The 20,745-nt window shown below is 37.4% G+C and overlaps 4 protein-coding genes across 6 annotated transcripts in view; 3 read left to right on the top strand and 1 right to left on the bottom strand.

Annotated features, from left to right (window-relative positions):
* Positions 1-20,745, bottom strand: part of LOC134814486 (importin-4-like) — a 145,041-nt gene that overhangs the window by 2,967 nt on the left and 121,329 nt on the right. For all 3 annotated transcript variants that reach the window (XR_010160173.1, XM_063822615.1, XM_063822614.1), the window contains 3 exons: positions 20,051-20,173; positions 17,289-17,402; positions 16,867-17,004 (listed from right to left, as the gene is read on the bottom strand). Coding sequence is in view for 2 of the 3 variants with exons in the window: in XM_063822615.1 (XP_063678685.1) it covers positions 16,867-17,004; positions 17,289-17,402; positions 20,051-20,173 (375 nt within the window). In the remaining variant the exon portion in view is untranslated. The remainder of the gene's footprint in view (positions 1-16,866; positions 17,005-17,288; positions 17,403-20,050; positions 20,174-20,745) is intronic.
* On the top strand, positions 4,108-6,028 carry LOC134814306 (acid-sensing ion channel 1A-like). Its single transcript, XM_063822402.1, has 2 exons — positions 4,108-4,615; positions 4,902-6,028. The coding sequence occupies exons 1-2, from the start codon at positions 4,108-4,110 to the stop codon at positions 6,026-6,028; spliced, it is 1,635 nt and encodes a 544-aa protein (XP_063678472.1).
* On the top strand, positions 12,976-15,221 carry LOC134814307 (stromelysin-1-like). Its single transcript, XM_063822403.1, has 3 exons — positions 12,976-14,612; positions 14,756-14,851; positions 15,060-15,221. The coding sequence occupies exons 1-3, from the start codon at positions 13,002-13,004 to the stop codon at positions 15,219-15,221; spliced, it is 1,869 nt and encodes a 622-aa protein (XP_063678473.1). The 5' UTR covers positions 12,976-13,001.
* LOC134814491 (uncharacterized) lies at positions 18,079-19,316 on the top strand. The gene is made up of 2 exons (XM_063822625.1): positions 18,079-19,006; positions 19,123-19,316. Exons 1-2 carry the CDS (start codon positions 18,116-18,118, stop codon positions 19,228-19,230), a joined length of 999 nt encoding a protein of 332 aa, XP_063678695.1. The 5' UTR covers positions 18,079-18,115; the 3' UTR covers positions 19,231-19,316.

The following is a 20,745-nucleotide window of genomic DNA, read 5'->3' on the forward strand; positions in this document are numbered from 1 at the left end:
AACGTCACGTGGTAGTCACGCTCAAAGTCTGATCTCCCGGCCCAGTGGAATATCCAGGGAGATGTAGCGAAGAGGAGGATTCCAACTATCCAAATCAAGGCACAGCAACAGCGACCCTGGTTCATGGACATTGTCTGCAGTCTAAAAGGGAAGACACATCTCACGAACCTGTGCGCGGCTATAACCAGGTAAAACATGATGTGGGAATGAACCAGGATCTCGTACAAGTATCCCAACACGGTGCACAACCAGTCAACTCTCTCAAAAGGGTTACCTTGAGGTCTGGTCATGTGAACGTATACCATGGGTATCCCAGTGAAGATGACCATGAGCAGATCAGTGACGGCCAGGTGTCGGAGAAACATTATTGTAACCTTGTCCAGGTTAAATGAGGCGTATTTGAGGCTGGCGTAGACCACGAAGGAGTTAGCAGAGAGGCCCACAACAATGATGATCACGAGATATGTCGTAAATATCACGTGTTCAGGGGTGGTGAAAGTTTCGTCGTACGTTGAAATAGCGGCGATTGTAGTGTTGCATAGGCCGACATGAAATGTTTCATTTTCAGATGATGGTATGAATCTAAGATTAGCAAGATCAGTGGTGTTCACATTTGAGGAGTTTACAGTTGTGGTCAGTTGGAACGGGGTAGTTGTTTGATAGGTTAAAGAAGGAAGAGTAGGTAGACCAACAGTGTAGGATCCGGGGGTGGAATACGCCATTAAGTTACCTGTGGGGTGAAACAATGATATGTGCAATCCGTTACGTACAATTACGTAAAACTATAATCTACATCGTATGAAAATGGCTAATCGCTTTACATATTGTTAAGAACATCACAAATTGAAGAAGTACAGGTAAAACTGTCTGTAGCGTGTGTCTCGGGTGAAATGAAAATGAGAGATATAGTAAAATCAGGGTATGGAGTATTTTACTGTATAAATAATATATATCTTATTATTTCTACAGAAAGGAATGGTCACGGTATATTGAGAGTTTCATTGTATTCACAACCAACACGAATTGGGTCGTATTTATGGCCTAATGAACCCACAGTAAGTGCAGTGACTAAAACAATAACTTTCCTCAGAACTGTCAAAAGAGGAAACAAATATTGTGAGAGAAATAAAACAAATACCGATAAATGGCGGAGGTAAAAATTAAAAACTATTCACGAAAATGGCATAAAGACAGAGATACTAAAAATAAACGTTAGCCAAGGCCTTGGATAATACCTTGGCTAATCCCTTGCAAGGGATACAGATTACAGAACCATTGCAGAATATATAATTTGTTGTCTACCATTTCAATATGAACAAACCTTCTATATACAGTAAAATTACAGAAGTTGAAGAGAATTTGACTACGTCATTTTGACGCACAAGAAGGGCGAGGCCACCTGATTCTGATGACATTTTGAAAACTAATAAAAGTATTTAAAACGATACAGAATTCTATATAAGGCATTAGTAATGTTAACAATCTATAATGTTAATATTCTATTTCAGGAGAGGGAGCAACAAAAAGGTTCAATTTACGGAGGTCAATTCGCTAATCTTGAATATCCGGGAGTTACATCTTGGCAAGCATGAGTAAATAATCAAAAAATAAAGCACAGAAATTCAGGTTCCGTATAGCTGGGACAGTACGTGTTCTGTACTAAGTTAAAGTGTATGAGATTGACCCAGTAAACTTGTTCATGAAGTTAACTGAATTCCGAACAAACCTTAATCAGATTTCAGCAAATAAAAAACTATCGATATATTACACATACGATTGAGTACAATGATGATATGTAAGGACAAACTCGGAGCTGGAAAGTAATGATACTTGTAAAATAGCTAATGACCGTCAGGTTAATGACGGGAAAGGAGGAAAGTTAATGATTAACTTAATCAGAGAGAAAGAGAGAGATAACTTAATCGTTATCAACCCTGTAATCTTTGTGACGGACGAGTATTTCCACGTAATTGAGGAACCATTAAATGTGAGAAAATCATGCTGACGTAATGGCAAATATGCCCTCTCTAATAGTAAAGAGACAAAGTTACAGAATTATTCTCGTGCTCTCTAAATGTTCATTCTAGAACGTTCATGCTAGTAAATGGCTGACTTTAATTAGAATAAAGTTACAGTTTCAATTAAAGTATAAGGCTAAACGAAGGAGCCTCTCTGCTGAGTATCGTTTTATTATAATTTACTTATTGAATAAAACTATCGCAAACCAACGCTAAGTGATTCGAAAACTGATTGTTTTAAAAAATGTTTGCCAAACCTAAAAAGAAATAGAAGTTTCAAACTGTTAAGGACAGAAATACAAAAATTTGTGAGTAGAATGGAACGCAAATAAGTATGCGAATTCTTTAACCTAATTACATTAAATTTATTGGCACATTTTATTTGTTATAAAATTGCTATTATAATTTTATCAAATCACTATTAACCTTATTTAAATCTTTATGAAGGATGCATTGGGGAATCATTAAAATGTATCATGTGTAGTATATTTAGTAGTAGTTTTAGGAATGTACAGTATTTACTATAAAAGTTTGTCGTCGTATAAACTAATTTTGTTATGAATTTTGTTATGACTTTTTTTTGTATCGAATTTTTGGATAAAGTTGATTAATTACAAATAAATTAATGTACACAAATTTTGCCTCAGATATATGTTTTTTACGTTTTGAATTTTTAACACTTGTTTTTAGATCATGAATACGATGTAGTTACATTGAAACGTCGAGTAAACTCCTTTCCCTAATAAGAGCATTTTCACGTGTCGCAACAACCGGGATAAAGATAATTTTACACAGAATACATTACAACAATGCGACTCATAAATAATACTCCAATCCGGATTTTACATAAAATGTAACAAAATAATAGAGATGCGTGGCGAGGTCACAAAAACCTTTTTGCTGAACCTAAAAAGCAAAGGAACAGAAGTTATATACGATACAAAACAGAAATACAATATTCGTGGGTAGAATGTAGATTGTAGACGATGGAACGCAAATGAACCCTAAAGCTATCCACTATCAATGTCACTATGATAAATCGTACAGTGTGTGAAATGCCAATTATTACCTAATTAAATTGAATTCATTGGTAAATTGTATAATCTTATAAAATTGCTATTATAATCTGATTAAGTCGCTATAAACCTTGTAATCTTTGTGAAGGATGAATATTTCCGCATAGAAGGCCGGAATTGAAACTGTGTGAGTAATACAGTGTTTTACAGGTAGGAACATACCAACACCATATTTTGATGATGATGGTTAGTCCAATATCACAAAGCAATCAGTGACCATTTAAGTGAATAATCCAAACAAAAAGAAATCAACGAATGATACTTCGTGGACAAAGGTGAATCTTTGATCTGATAGTCGTATTACGTATACGACACATAATTACTCATTCAGCGCTGTGTTACTTACATAAACGAGTAATTTCTCTAAATAAAGGCATTTTTATCCAAACATAAAACGAGGGTTTTTGAAGGATTTCTCCCTTTCAAAATAAAGCACCAGAGTTAGAGATATGGCAATAAATGGGCATAACTGAGATTCCCGGAAACTACAGTAGGCATTGCCTGGCACAGTGAACATTGCCTGGCAACCACAGTGGGCATTGCCTGGCACCCCCCCCCCCCCCTCCCTCCTCATTGCCTGGCAGTCCCTCTCCTCAATTCATTACCTTGACATGGTTCGGACCTAATTCTCAAAAACGATCCCAACACGCTTTAGTGGATGTCCTTTGTTGGAGAGCTAATGGTTTCATGCTAAAATTTATGTATGAACACTGAGAACAGCCAGATTCCAGAGTGATGCTCTGAATTCAATGTGTTTCAATCTGAAATCACAATTAATTTTGCTTTTTCAGTCTGATCCGTATGTTAGGTGAGGTATATACCTAATTCCGATAAAAAGTAAGCTTCTCGGAACTCCATCTGTTTACACAAATTTCATAACGGAAATTGTATACGCTGCAAATAAGCAAGCTAGACATTATCGTTTTGAGGCATCAGTTGTATCCTTTTTGTGATCCGTTTACCATTACTCGAAGACTTCAGTGCGATTTTGTAGAACTGCCATTCGAACAAATATGCCCAGTTCCACTTCAAAGAGTAAATCATCGAGCAAGAAACCAAACTTCTACACACACAGAGACCTAACATCGGACTATTACCAGGCATTAATCCAAAAAGGTCGTCCAAAATGGTGCAAAATAATCTGGCTGATCCTTACCTTCGCCCTACTGGGCACTACCGTCTACTTGATATACCGGCTGATGAAGGAGTATTTGGAGTATAACTCCTTTAACAAGATTTCAGTAAAGTGGGAGAAGACTGTACCACTTCCTGCCATAACGGTTTGCAGCACTAACTTTATAAACTACACGGACTTTCAGACGGAGATCACTAATGCAACTTTAACTAGCAATCTGGGAGATCTTTTGGTGAAAATAGATAATTTCAATGGGAAAGGCAGCATTTTAGAGTACATTGACAAAAGTTGGGTGAATAATCTTGATGCCAAGTGGAAAGATAAAGACGGTAATGATGTCAACATATTTGAGGATTATCAATTTGAGCCGGCATCCTTTCTTCTAGGTATGATCATTTAGATTGAGAAAATAATTAAAATTGTTAAAGTTTTTCATCGCTTATTTGATTCACAGTTAGAGACTGAAGTGGATCAGATAATACTGTTACAGGTGGCTAGCTTTACAATTTAATGAGCAGAAATGTATTCTGTATCTGAGAATCTATGGCTGGCCACATGCCAAATTCAAATCAGTCCACTATACGGATACTTTACACTTTAGATTACCAATATATTACATTATAATGGTATTATATGAATTAACGATTATTTGACACAATTTCCCCCATCTAGGAGACGGTGATCAACATTTCCACATCAAATTCGCGGGAGTCTGGCAAAAACTTGATGTTGAAACCGTTGAACACGATAACGGCACAAAATCTGTAGGCAAGGATGTTCAATCTCATCAATTTGGCAAATGCATCGCTTTAAATGATAATCAATCAATGGTTCAAGTTCTCGGCGGCCCGGAGGGAGGTCTAACAATCGATCTGAACGCTCGAGTAAGCGACTACTTACCATCAACTAAAACTAGAGGCTTCATGGTCTATCTCAGAAGTCCCTATGAAACTGTTCTTACCGATGCAGGTGGAATTTTAGTTTCTCCTGGTACAGAAACCTTTATAAGCCTCTCCAAAACCAAGGTAAACAGGCTCCCACCAAAATACGGTTCCTGTGAAAACGTAACAAGCGAATTTGTTCCACAAATCGCTAAGACAGTCCGGGAGTGCATCCAAGAAGAAAATCTAAGATTAGCAGTTGAGGAATGTAATTGTGTTCCATGGTATCTAAAAGACAGGCTCACCGAGTTAAACCTCACCTCTTACATGAACTACTGGTACGAGCTACAAAAGGAACACGCAGATGAGGAAGTTGACACCAGCGAGGAGTGTGGTTTTGCTACTCAGTCACTCTGTAATTCCCTGGTGCTAGCTAAGATCGTTAAAACGAACGAGAGTACATGTCCGGAACCCTGCTCTTTTCTGCAGTACGACTGGTCCCTGAAGCAGGGAAAGTTCCCGCCAACGGAAAAATACTGGGATTTACTGTTGAAAGATTTGGTGTCTATTGAAGATGAGGCGAAGGAAAAGAAGTTCACATTCGCTGAAGAAAACTATGCTAGGATACACATATATTATGAAGACATCAAGGTGACTGAGATGGAACAAGAGAAAGCGTACGAGATATTCAACTTTATAGCTGAGTTCGGTGGTACCGTGGACATGATGATTAGCTTTTCCTTCTTCACAGTATTCCAGGTGTGTGAACTGTTGATAGTTTGGTTTTGTTACAGAGGTGCTCGTGCTATGGGTGAAGAAGATTCTGATGATGGGGTCTTACGGGATGATCCTGAGTTAGGGAGCGATAGAAGCAAACCTGATGGCGTTTTCAGCAAGATATCAGGAGTTTTTAAATGAGTATTTTCTTATCATTTGGTATGTTATCTAATAGCCAAATGTTTGTTTAGCAATGCGTTTGTTATTTTATCAAATAGGCAAATGTTTGTTTAGTAATGCTTTTGTTATTTTATCTTATGGGTAAATGTTCGTGTATCAATGAGTTTAACTCGGAGGGGGTCAGGGGAAATGTTGATCACCATTTCTAACGATTTGGATAGTATGGTGTTGGAATAAACACGATAATTTCTACCAACCATTGCATTGCATTGTTGGGGTATATATATATATACCCCAACAATGCAATTTCGTATATATACGAAATATGCTCAGAGCCAGTAATGACTAATGAGTATTGAGTATAGATGCTAAACCGAGTGATCATGGTCATGTTGCAACCCCCTACAGTCCGTGACTCTAACATTGCACTAAATTGTAAACTCAAACTAATGATATTGGTTATTAATGAGCTCAAAGAAGCTATATATTCGTGCGCATAAACATATTAATACAATATTCATGGAAAATGAAACGTCAATCTAAACTTGAGGAGGTCAAGGAAGTAATAAAAATGAGAGTAGAATCGTACTACTCGAGGGCTAGGTGGCCTAGTGGTTAGAGCATCCGCCTTCTGCGCAGAAGTTTCAGGGTTTGAATCCCAGTGTCACCTAGTATAGGTAGTAGCTAAGGATCCATTGGATCTATGCGATCTCCTCGGTCGACTCAGAAAACTTAATTGAGGGTTAAATGAGGAGGGGTACCTGTTAAAAGTCCAAGAAACTTCCTAGGATACCCCTTCAGTGCATACTGTAAGCATAGTGCTATTAAGTATTAACTATTACTACTCTAAGATGAGAAATACGTAGCGTACGTACTTATCCGACTACTTAGTATTACAGGGTGAGTTGAAAATAGTGTGTAAAATTTAAATGGCTCTAATTTTTTTGACAAATGAAATTTCCACTTAATTTTTGCATATTTAGGTAATGAAAATATAAAAATATTATAATAAAACAATAAAAATACTTAATAATTAATATTTTGCTCAACCCATCGTCCTTTATTAGCTAGGACATGTTGATAACGAGTAAGACAATTGTCTATTATTATACACTATTTTCAACTCACCCTGTATAAGTTCTAACACAGCTGCTATCTTAAACTAGTTCCTGCTGTTGCAGTAATCAAAACATGACGGAACATAAACAGGAAACTTCCGACACAAACGTTAAAATTCGCAAGAGACTAGAACATTGTCAGCATTGTTCTCAGCAGTCCGGTCCGGAACAACATTGTATGTAATATAATTTAATATGATATTAATAATAATATAATAACTAGTGTTGAGTGGCGTGTTCTAATAGACAAAAGTTGGGGAAGTTGTTAATGCTTAAATTGCTTATTTCTAGGGAATTTTAACTTGGTACGGGTAAATGCCTCACAGAATGGCTAGCCTCACAGAATGGCCAAATTTGTAAATGTTTTTGTAAAATTTTTTATATAAGACTGGTAGGTTTTGTGGATACCATATGAAACAAAAGTCTTCTGGCAACACTTCCTGTGGTGAAATCATTAACTAGGACCACATTTTCTGGCATAAATATGACTGTTTATGTAGAAATTTTGAGCACTGAAAATTTGTTTTCAAATTTTTGAACTAAGTTTACATTTTGGTGAGAACTTCTGGCACCAGTATGACAGAAGATGTTCAAAGAATAGTATTCATCAAACAAAACGAACATTGTTCAATATAGGAAGAAAAAAATGCTAAAATGGCTACACGCCTCACAAAATGGCCAAAATATGCCTCACAAAATTTGTTTTCAAATTTTTGAACTAAGTTTGCATTTTGGTGAGAACTTCTGGCACCAGTATGACAGAAGATGTTTAAAGAATAGTATTCATCAAACAAAACGAACATTGTTCAATATAGGAAGAAAAAAAATGCTAAAATGGCTAAACGCCTCACAAAATGTCCAAAATATGCCTCACAAAATGGCCAAAATTTAAAACTCCTTTTATTCAATGAAACAATAAGTCTAAAGTATTCACAAGCTATTTATCATACAATAACACCCCAGATGGAGTGTTTTTACAGCCGAATGAAGGTTATAAATCATGAAATCAGGAAATATGAACAACGCCACACAAAATGGCCATTTTTGGTGTAGGAAATTATGCCCTTTTTATTCAGTTCTAATAAATTTAACCTATATGGGCCATGGGGGTGTTAACAAGGCATATTAATACCAGCAGCATGCCTGAAACAAGAGCCAAACGTTTTAGAAAAATAAAATTTTCTTGTTTTCATTTTTTTTGGCCATTTTGTGAGGCATTTTTTCTTTTTTGTGAAATAATTTTTCACAGCTCAGTTTTTTCGTGAGTTTTAGGTTATTACCCCATTCCTTAATAGGTTTTCTAACAACGTGTGGTGATAGAAATTTAAAAAGTATCTCCATCAAAAAATTATAGAAATTCAGATTTGGCCATTCTGTGAGGCATGTATTTTTAGAGGAAGATTTTCCGGCCAATTTTCTTCAAAGAAAAAATGGTTATGAGATTAAATCAACCCCCGGGAAGAAAAATATGAGTGTCAACTTAGCTTCTTATGAGATAAAAACTGGAATAAAGTGTGTTTTGTGATTTTGAGAGACCTTCCTTTTTTTTGGCCATTCTGTGAGGCATATACCCGTATGGTTTCATCCTCCGTTATTAAAGAAAGGTAACGATTTTAAAAGTTTGTCCTAAAAACGTTGAAGAAATAAAATATAGACTCGAAGGTCTCACTTCAAAAAAATTCTCACCAAATTTCCAGTTGAATAAGTTGATCAATATACGTAATGAAAGAACGAGCAAGGGAAATGTTCCGCGTTCACAAGATTTCCGGGTTAAGAAGCTGAGAGGAGCCATAGTTGTTACTTTAGGTTATTTTACTTTTAGCGGGACACTTTAATGTTAGTTGTATCACCTAATAAGCAAATTTTTTTTGGTGTGCGATGTAATGAAGATGGAAAGTGATGTGGTCTTTAATGGGCATGTCCATTGGAGACTTAGTATGTTTACTTTCTTTAGTCGTCATGGTAACTTAAGGTTTTAGCTGCACGGGGACTAGTCAATGTAGATGTTAAATAACCGTATAAATAGTGAGCGTACAATACTGGTAGTTGTGTCGCACATGAGTAGTGGTAAATATGAAGCCTATCATCTCGAGTTCATTGTTATGATCATGGTTCCTAACAAATGAACGGATAGTCCGCTCTTAAGGGGACATACACCAAAACCTTTCAAAACCTTAAGGGGATCATGTTTGTTTTGTCCATTTTTGTCCATTCGTTTTTGTCCATCCTCAGAATATAGGGTACCACATGGAAAAAATGAGCAAATATGGACAAAAATGGACAAATGATCGGATAGCTCGCTCTTAACAAGTACCACGCACTTGATTATTCTAGAATGCGAAGTAGAGGGATACCGGGTGTTGGAAGTAGATAATGTGTTGACTACTGCTAGACTACAAGTTAATGGCTATCTAATTGAGTCTTTCAGATCTTTCAGATTTGTCTATTTTTTTGTAAGTTTAACAAATCAGCTAGAAATTAAGAAAACACAAGTTTTGGTCGGCCGAGTATTTTGATAGTGGTGTCATGTCGCTATTTTAAAATTAAAAAGCCAAACTGCAATGTACTCAATATGAAGGATCAAGAAGGAGCTTGGTTGCAACTTTGCAAGGAGGTGTCCAGCAAATCAGTGAGGGAATGTATCCAGGAGATGGAATTACAGGTAGAGTGTCTCTGTATTCCATTGTACTTGAAGGAAATGTTTCCAAAGCTGAATCTAAGACAGTGCCAAAAGCACTGGGAGTTCACCTTGTGAGATAACGATAAAATTATCGTTATCAGATAATATTAATTATATTTGTGGGTTCGCCACACAAACAGCTTGCGCCTTGCTTGTATTAGAGGGACGTGTTAAAATGACGGGTACTAATGAGATGGAATGTCCTGAACCATGTTCTTTTGAAGAGTACGTCTGGAACATGAACGTAGGAGAGTTCTCCCAACTAGAGCTTATTGGGAATTATTTAAAGGAAAAGGTGAAGGTTGAGAGTTGCTTATTTTGGGTAACCTTTATGTCATCTATAATGAAAACATCAAGGTTACCCAAAATAAGCAGAAGAAAACTTATGAGATTGTCAATCAAATCATCATGTTTTGTTATATTCAAGTCTATGAAAACATTTGTCACAAATACACAATTCGCTTGATTATTTATGCATATTTAAGTTTAAACTACATATTTTACAAGTATCTCGGATCATCATGACGTATAATATGAAACTTATTCAGTTATGAGAGTGAATTGAAATGCATCCTGCATGATTCGAATGGTTTTAATTGGGTGAGATATAAAACAACTTTGATGGTTACAAATGAGAACAAACCCTCGACCACGAAGATCAAAGAATTGTTGCGAACTCAACTAAAGTGTTTAACATGAAGCAGAATAATGCCAGACAACCTCGTGTCTGCCGCGCCTGACCAAACGGTTGAGATATGAGACATATTTGACATATTTGAATACTATTGCAATCTTTATAAAATAGCTTCTAATAATACCGGATACTGCTTAAATACATCACGGCAATAGGTCCCGAGAAAATCCCCGAGAGAGCCACGTCATGTAAACGAGCCGTGAATAGCTCCAAACGATTAGATCTCTACCTTCATTAACAAAATAACTGGGTATCGTAACTGCAACTGTCGAAAACGCGACATAGTGGAGAGGTCAAATCATAAACGACCATTTAGATGTTGTCTAGTGCAATCAGTAACGCGTCAAATAAACTTCGTGTAATATAGCAACTCTATCATCTCAACCTGCGATACAACATTTGTCCATATCACAGGAAGCTTCAAAGTTCAAAGGTTAAGGAAGATCGTCTTATTACTGCAATACAACATCTGTCACAATCACAATCACAGGAAGCTTCAGCTTCAAAGGAAGATCATCTTATTAGCAGGAACTCCCACATTTCAATGAACGTCAACTTGGGGTTACCTCGATATTCGCTTAAAGTGACCATTTACTGGTAGTTACGTTCGGAAACTCTCACTTCCTTTGATAAAGATCTTCACAACATGTCACGACACACCAATGATGGCAGCAAAAGTAACCATCAAAGGAAAAGTAAAAATAGATATCTAGTTCAATATCCACTTACCTAACGTGGGGGAATAAATCTGGGGGATGCTTAGTAAAGTATTATACTACGACTAATTAGGCATTGTAACTCGTCGTTTAATAGTCCTCCTTAAGTGCTGCGCATGTTACAAAATGGTATATAAAAGTTGCAATATTATTGCATTATATTTGATTACTTTGACAGATCGTGTTTAGGTTTCAAGTCGTTGGAACAGCATCACCCAGAACAGAAACAAACTAAACAGATAAAAAAGTTGCTTTTCGTTCATGTTAAACAATGCTCTGTGCACATACAAATGGTATAATGATTTATCAATTATGTATGTAAAAATAAAGATTGAAAAGAATATAATTATTCTTTTTGTCTCTTTTCAAAATGTTACCAAAGATAAGACAATAGTCATTTATAAGTATATTCACTGGAATTACTCCGTTGACGAACGAGTTATAAATTTGAAACTTCTTTGTGTAAGCACATAAATAACCAACCATCCAGTTTTAAGTGCATAAAGTAGTCCACTCCTAGACTGAGTTGAAATTTAAATACAGTAAGCTGCTCTATTAAAATCAAAGAGAATTGAACTACTTTAAATTCGATCTTTAGATTTTATAGCAGCAATAAATCGTTCATTTAACCCTTTATTCGGGTAATCCATAATTTAAAGGTCACCAGAGACTTTTAAACGAAGCAGCTACACCTATAACGCGGTACCAAGAATTAAACACCCCTCAGAGATACGATTACACGAGATTGCTTAGCGATTTGCAGCAGAATTAAGATCATGAGACTTACCAGAGAGAAATTAACAACATAGTGCTCTAGTAAACTTTCATAAAACAATACACTGCAAATACACTGCCAATGCCAGTCTGCCAATGCCAGTCTGCCAATGCCAGTCTGCCAATGCCAGTCTGCCAATGCCAGTCTGCCAATGCCAGTCTGCCATGATACTGGCCTAGTGGCCTATAATAAACTTCTACTGGTCAACGTATATTGGTCAACATTTATACTAGAAGCGGGATGGGTATAAGTAGAATTAACTAATTACAATAATAGAGATGACGCTAATTGTATGAGCTCAAATGATAAAATGAGCAGCACCAAAAGTGAAAATGTTAAATTTATAAGCTTTTGGTTTTCGTAAGCATACATCAACTTCCTTGAAGGCAATAACGCAGAGGAAGATAACGTCACTACATCATTAAGATTGGGATAGATACTGCAGCATCTGTCTCAAGAAAACAATTGTGTAATAAAGTAATATATCAGCGCTACAGAATAAGGAAGAACGTCATGGGCTTACAGAGAACAATCCAGATGCGGTCACTTAGAATTGATAATAGAACTAGAGGGCGTGAAACCATAAATTAGAGTACGAGAACTAGCAGCTGTTTTTAGAGAGGATGATTTTAGAGAGGATGATTATGCGGCTGCCGCACTGAGTCGCACATAATTATGCGGGTGGTGATCCCCCATCTCAAGTGTAATAAAGTAGCCGGTGAATCATCTCGGATAATGAAAATGTGCCGTATTGGAGGTGCCTGGTCGGGTTGGGACTGAAGTTTAACGCAGGATTCAATTACAACTGATAATTCATCGGACCGCCGGACGCTGAGGAGTGAGGACCATCGATCTTTCTCTCATTATCCATTATCATGTGTTTGAATGTTCTTTGTCATCTTTATTCGTGTTCCATTTGAATGAGTTTCTATTGCATTCACGTATTTAGGATTTCTATTTCTAGATTGAAGCAGAAAGTGTTACTGGTAACAATAACACAGCTAACCCAGGATGGGACGAAGTTTATTAATGTTAATACTCTGTCTCCTGATGGTAATTAGAACAAGCAGTAACAAGAGAGTAGACGCGTACGTGGATGGCAGGGAAATTAGCAACGTAAGAGATCTTAGCAATGCATTAGGGTGGTTTGGAGTGAATCTGTTCAATCTAGGATTTCATCAGACTCAAAGGAACCGAATACCTAAAGTTGTCAGGATCCGAGCACGGGATATCAACAACAGTGACCATCTTGAAAACAGTGCAGTAGGCTACCTCCTACAGTTTGGTTATATCGAGATGGTTACTGAGAAAACAGAAACAGAGTTGACTGAAGGAGACTACTTCATTGACCACAATGATCTCAGTAAAGCACTGAGAGAATTACAGAAGTTTCATGGACTGGCAGTGACTGGGAGACCAAGTGTGGAGACTCAGGGTCACATGATGAGAGCTCGGTGTGGCATGAAGGATGTTCGGTATGATTCCCTGAACAGGGCAGAGAGATCTTTTATCTTAGAAAAGACCTTAGAGACTAAGCGTGTAAAGAACACTTTGAAGTACTGGTTTGATCCTGATAAGTACACAAATGATCTAGATAAAGATTTAGTAAGGAGCGAGGTTGAAGAAGCTTTTAAACTTTGGTCGAACACAGCAAACATTTCCTTTCTTGAAGTGCAAATCAACAACGAGGCGGATATCAGGATAAGCTTTGAAGTTGGTGATCATGGTGACGGCATCGGAGGTGCAAACTCTCACGTCACTCCAAAGGGACTGCTACACTTCGATGATGCAGAAAAGTTCACTGTCCAGACAGCATATGGGACCAACTTACACTACGTGGCGACACATCAAATAGGCCATTTGTTGGGGATACCTCATTTTGAAGCTGACCACAGAAACAATGTTATGTTCCCCCTTTACCAGCGGTACAAAGACAACCGTGAACTGGGGCGCCTGGACAAGGCAGCTGGTGTAGCAGCAGTGGGAGCTGGAGAGGGGTCAGTCCAGCCTCTTATTGAGGAGATCATCCTACCAGTTGAAGTGGTAAACCAATATGTAGAACCCACTGCTGGCATTCCTGACATACCTCCAGGTTGTATCGAGAAGATAGATGCTGTCTTCCATTGGGCCGGTAATCCAGAGTATTTATACTTATTTGCAGGATCTTGGTATTACAGACTGGTGCCAAGGAGTTCTGATTCAGGAGACCTTCTACCTGTTTTAGACGCATCAGTTTTACCAAAAAGAATCGGAATTGACGGGCTTTTTGGTTTGCCGAGGAACATAGACGCGGCAGTAGAATCACTAGATAATTCCATCCAATTGTACGCGTTCAAGGGATCAAAGTACTACATTTACAACATGCTCTCTAGAAAAGTTATCAAAGAAGGATCCCTATCAGACCTGTGGCCTGTTGACACGCCAGATAAAATAGACGGAGCACTCCAGATAGATCCCCAAACTCTAGGGTTCCTAGTGGAAGATAAACTGTACGAGTACAAGTCGGATACTGGAGAGTGGAGGGCGGGGTGTGATGGATCTAACTACTTCAGAAAGTTTGTAGGGCTGGATTCTTTGTCAGTTGGATTTATCAGAGGCTGGACTTGGATCTTTCAAGGGGCTGTGAGTAAACTAATAAGATAGTGAAACAAGTCTGCTAATATAGTAATAATATTCTAGTCATAGTTTGTTATTTAAGTTAAATCAGTAATGTGAGGATAAGGTGGATGAGATTTAAAATATAATTTAAATTATTCATTATTCAGTGGTATTCAGTGGCAAGAGACAGGAACGGTTGGGAATCCTACACATTCATGCTGCGATCAATTAAAGCTGATCTAGGACTCCCCATCTGTGCTCAAGTCAGTATTCCGCTACAAATTATTAATTAACGATCTCGTTGCATTAATCCATATGCAAAAGCGGGAGCTTCCTGTACTTATGATTTGTACAGGGTAATCAATAATCATTGAAATATTTGAGAATAAAAGAATCTTATGATTCAAGATTATTAGAGGAGGGTAATGATTTGGCTCGTGATTGATTGACCAATAATTACTATGATTTCAGCAAGTTGGTTCGCTATCTACTAGAACGAACAGGAGATGTGCTAAAGAGCTGAGGAAAATGAAGTTACTCGCGGGCAGAATGGAACCAAGTTCTGCGTGCAAAGATTACATTGTGGATAGATACAATGTTGAAGTCGAGTTTGATATGACAGATTTTAATTAGTAATCTTATCTTAACACATAAGTACGAGAAATTTAAAAGTTTAAATATCAGGGCTGTTTGAATTGAAACTAAAATCTTCAAAAATAATACCAACTGAAATTGTCAATAAAAAGGTTCAAAAATCAGATCCCTTCAGTATACCGTTTACATTTTACACTGTACGTCTTTTTAATCATCAAATTGTAAAAAATACCAGGTCTGTGTCATATAGGATAATACAAAATTGCAATTGTAAGTAAAAGTAAGATTAATGGAAATAAACTATAAACGACTGTACGTTCAGAAGATGAACCAGTACGCGTCCAGTAATATCTGAAGAAGATGAATCAATCACGATGGTTGCTTTGATTGAAATGGCTTCCTGCATCTTCGATAATATGACAAAATTACGTCGCCTGGCTCATAAGTAATGAAAATATTATTAAGGTGAACAGTTCGTACTCCAACGCTACAAGGGATGATGACTCTGATGATTAATGTTATCCCATCTTATATCAGCCCATGACTCATGGCCATGTGGTTGGTCTCGGCAGCGCATACTAATTAAATCTAATCGATATGCTAATATCAAACCACCATGGCCATGGACATTGGACAAAGCTAGATTGTACATAAATCATACTTTATACGGAACATCTGGCCAAGTCAGTGAACGTATGGTAATAATTACGGAATTGTGTATGCATAATACATTGATTTTAGCGTCTTAAAGGACCAGAACAAATGGGCGGGATATCAAGCATTGAGTTTTTTTCTTAAAACGAAGTTCCTAGAAAGTTCAAAAAGTTAAAAGATGGATATCTGCAATAATATTGCCAATATTATATTAGGCGGTTGTGTATTATATAATGTATATAATGTATATGTATATGTGTATAACTTATATAGGTTTTTAACGAACACTCGAATGAGTTTTCACAGCATGGCAAGTAAAGATAAAGAGAGGAAGGCCAGGTTACAGCACAAGTAATATTACTAGTAACTAGTAGTATTAACAGTAACTAGTAGTATTAACAGTAACTAACTAGTAAAATAACCACTGTATCACACCACTACAGCCCGACTAATTCTCGTGAATCTTTTGCCAGAATAACACAAGAGAACCCTCTGGTTGAAGCACGTGTAGGCATGGTGACCAGCACGTGTAGGCATGGTGTCCAGCACGTGTAGGCATGGTGACCAGCACGTGTAGGCATGGTGACCAGCACGTGTAGGCATGGTGACCAGCACGTGTAGGCATGGTGACCAGCACGTGTAGGCATGGTGACCAGCACGTGTAGGCATGGTGAGCACCGGTTACATTACTCACAATACACCACTACAGCGTGACAGTACTACACCATTGTTACTGCATGAATGACATGCCCCACGCGACGGGGGGGGGGGGGGAGGGTGCACTACACTTTTTTACTCTATTTCACACTACACTCTTGCACCCCCCTGCCCCACCATCTAGCCCTTCACTTAATTAATTTGAAGCGACCTAATTACCAAATTATATACACACAATCCTCTGTTAGTTAACTGTGAATTTAAAAACTGTCAAACAATGCATACTTGAAATACACTTAACCCCACCTCCCCTGGTTACAAACTAACCAGTTTTACTATATATTATATTAATATATATTTGAAATAAACTAACCATCTTGTTTGAGGAACGTGGAGAGTATACCCAGAATCTCTGGGTATCTAGGGGCGAGTGTGGGCCCAGAACTCTCTATCAGCACACCCAAACCAAACACTGAGTTGCTTATCACTTCTTCACTGTTATCTTTTATACCTGAGAGAAAGAATGTGTTACACATGTGTTACAACCAACATTGTTTACACGATATCTGATCATATCGGGGATCTCAGTGCACTATGATAGATATTTTAGCTTTTTAGCGGTATTTTTAAAGATAAGATGTGTCATCACTGACGATGAAAATGAAAAATAAATGTATATCCAGCTCGTATAGATAACAGATATTGAAAGTATAAATTGCCACCGCCAAATTGACTCTCCTAATAAAATGCGTAATTAGAAGTAAAATACCATTACTAAGAAATATTTTCTCTGACCTCTCATAAAGACGGAGTACATATTATCAGAGAATGGGATGATAGATTCCTTCATTGCTTGACAGATCTCAGCCAGTGTTCCGGCTGCTAGGCTTCTCTCACTTCGCTTTCTCCCTGGTAAATTATTCACATATTATTCACATATTTCACATGAGATGTGTTAAGATGAAATAACATATTTTATAAATTGGAAAATTATGTGCAAGAATGTGAGACGAATCACGGGTTATTGGGAGAATTATCGCGGGAGAATGGAGATTAGGATCTCCGCTGACGGGAAGTGGGGTTTATATGTTATTTGTATGTGCCTTCTTTGGAAAGATACAAATTTATCAGAATTTCTCAAGACTTCTTTTAATAACTATGCTGAGGTATCAAATACTAATAGCAACGTGGCGTATTATGTACTTGTACAGTTTTGTGACTACAAAACTTGTCTACATATTTATTTAATTATCATGTAAGGTTGCGTCTCATTGTTTAATGAAAAACAAAAATAATTTGATAATAATAAAGTGTGAACTTAACGAAGAATTAAATATCGAGGAACTTACTTCAGGAGATTCTTATGTACAGGAAAATATTCTTCTAAAGAATCCACAAGTTCGGATAAATGTTTTTATAGATGAATAATTGCAGCATGAAGCGTACAATAGCTGTACCATCTTGAATACTTTGTACATTTCTTCGTATTGTATATTTCAGCTACTCTAGAGAGGGTTACACATTTGCACTACGGTATAGGGAAGGATGTTCATTTCGGGATTTATTTGCTCATTCTTTATTCCGTATTGTATTCAGTCCGTATTTCTGTAACGCATGATGCGATGGACGAAGTGTCTTTCAATGCCACAACTTCTTCAAGCTTGGAGGTCTCGGTCAATAACTTTGTCCAGTACTTCATGCCCATAGTAACTGGAATAAGCATACCCCTCAGTCTGACCAATTTGTTAGTTTTCCTGAACAATGGTATTCAAAATTCTCCCTCCAACATTATCTACATCAATCTTGTCATCATGGACTTGATCAACTCACTAATCGGAGTTGTGGTTTCTGTAGATATGTGGGAGAATTCTGACCACAAATCAAAACACCATTGGGGAAATGACACACTGCTTGAGCGGACTGAGTGTTACCTGTTCCTGTTCACTTTTGATGCAAGCATTGTCCTGGTGTTCGGACTAGCCCTTATTCGGGTGCTATGGGTCAGCATGTCAGCTATTCATGTGCTCTGCAAGCTCAACATGGCTGCCTGGATAGCTGTCGGACTGGCTTACTTTCGTGGGGTGGAGAGTTGTCTTTACTCGTACTTTGGGAAGCTTTTAATAAAGAAGAGGCAGCCTTTCCCCGATGCGTTCATTGAAGTCTCTGATTTGTTGGAGTGCCTGATGATCCTAGCCACGATCTCCATGGCAGTGTACACCCAAATCAGGATCCGGTTCCACAAGTCCAAGATAAACACGTCCACCTACCGCAGTGCCAGCTGGACAAGTTTCTTCATCACTCTCAACCTAACAGTTTCCTACTCCTACTACATCGTGATAAACGTAGTCCGGATATACTTCACAGAGCAGCGAGGAGCGGATAATTACGAGGATATGTGTAACTCTCCTCAACATTGGACCTGGGTTGATATCCTCCTGTGTGACGTGTTGTATGTGGGGGTTGCATTTATGTGTCTTAACAGTCTGGCCAACAGTGTTGTGCTGCTGTGCCAGGTATTTAGGCATAAATAAAACTTTTAAAGATGATATATTATATCGTTCTCGTAACTACTTGTCAATTTTATCTTTATTACTTACATATTCTATTCCTACTGAAAATTCCCTTTCAGAAACGAACGAGGAAATTCCTAGTGAGGATGGCAAAGATGTGCTGGTCAGATGTAAAGATGAAGTGTCAGAACGTATTTCGGGACGACTATGACTATAATTATTTGTAGGGTTGCCTAATGCCTTATCGGTTATCGGCCCTAATTTGAAGTTTAAAAGACGTGCCTTATCGAACCTAATTTGGATTTTCTATTGCTTGCTGCCTTATCACTTATAAGCTCGAATTTGTTTTATTTCTCCAGTAATTCATTTAGATTTCAGATATGTTGCAAAGTTTGTATTGTCATTATTTAATTTTTGTTTGAGAATATAATGGTTTTATTGCTGATTGATAAAATGGAGCACTCAACTTAAGAAAGAGAATAAATTCTCCAAGACACTGATTGCATGGGTAAACAGTGTTGCCCTCTAACCGGGGGGGGGGGGGGTAATGTAGTCATTACCCCCCCCCCCCCCCCTCTAACCATAAGTGTTTAACGAATTTCTAACACTTTACCGATGAATTCTTTCGTAAACACATTAGCAATATGTCTAGTGTCTACGAATAAACCTGATAAATGAATTCGTCATTAAAATGATTACTTGATCAAGCATGCATAACTTGCGTGAGATTCCTTTTTATTTAAATCGTTCATTAGGGTTTGATAATGATATATAAATTGTAGCAAATAATTGTCAATATCTAAGTTCAAACTGCGTCGGTTGTCATGGAATCATAGTTATGACAAATTATAACGACACATTATAACGATGAATCAGGAAGTGTTTTTTATTGGTTTGTTTTAAGGTTTGCTTTTGGTTTGCTTTTAATCGAGTTCTGTTGATTTGAGATCAATCTAGGTTATAAAGAGGTCGAGGTAATCTTTACCACTACTAAATAACGACAAATATATATGTAATATCATTGTCAAAATAAGTAAAAGAAGGTACCTTCTTTAGGTATAATGAGGGGCAGGAAGTTCTTGAAGTAAGGAGTGAACCGCTGTCCTCCCATAGCAGTAGCCAGGGAGGGGAGAATAGAACCCGCGAAGTCTACCAAAACAGTCGTCAGTTCTGAAATTTACTTAGGTTAATTAAATTAATTTAAGTTAAGTAATGGAAGCATTAACTCACAAGTGGATGAGCGTTTTGGCGCCATGATTGACCACCATAATGCGTATAATAATGAAATATGAGATGTGTTATAACAGCAGTCGTCCTGAACTGCATGCGTTGCGAGGTAATTATCTTGTTTAGGTAATTATCTTGTTTAGAGTTCATAATATTTGAAATGTAATACGGGATGTTAATACCTACCAGGCTTGCGAGTAATAAACCTGATAAATTACAGGATTGATCTGAATGCAACACCTGGCAATTGGCCCTTTATAAATTTGGGATATTAATGGGATAATTTTTCAGCATGCGCCGGAGCATTGTACGGTTAATGATAATCGGCAAATTTAAATTTTACGTTTTAGACAAAACTCAGGTTTTAGACAATTCGATTCAGATTAGCAGTTTGGAGTTTTGTTGTAACATGAGAATTCGAGTTGTTGTCGATTGATGATCGTTTTAAAATATTTAGGGCATATTTGGGGCCCCTTTACTTTGATTCATTATATCCATTATTATGGCTTTACCAA

This window comes from Bolinopsis microptera, chromosome 4 (assembly GCF_026151205.1).
Source record: "Bolinopsis microptera isolate Bmic1 chromosome 4, MBARI_Bmic_1.0, whole genome shotgun sequence".
Taxonomy (NCBI): Eukaryota; Metazoa; Ctenophora; class Tentaculata; order Lobata; family Bolinopsidae; genus Bolinopsis; species Bolinopsis microptera.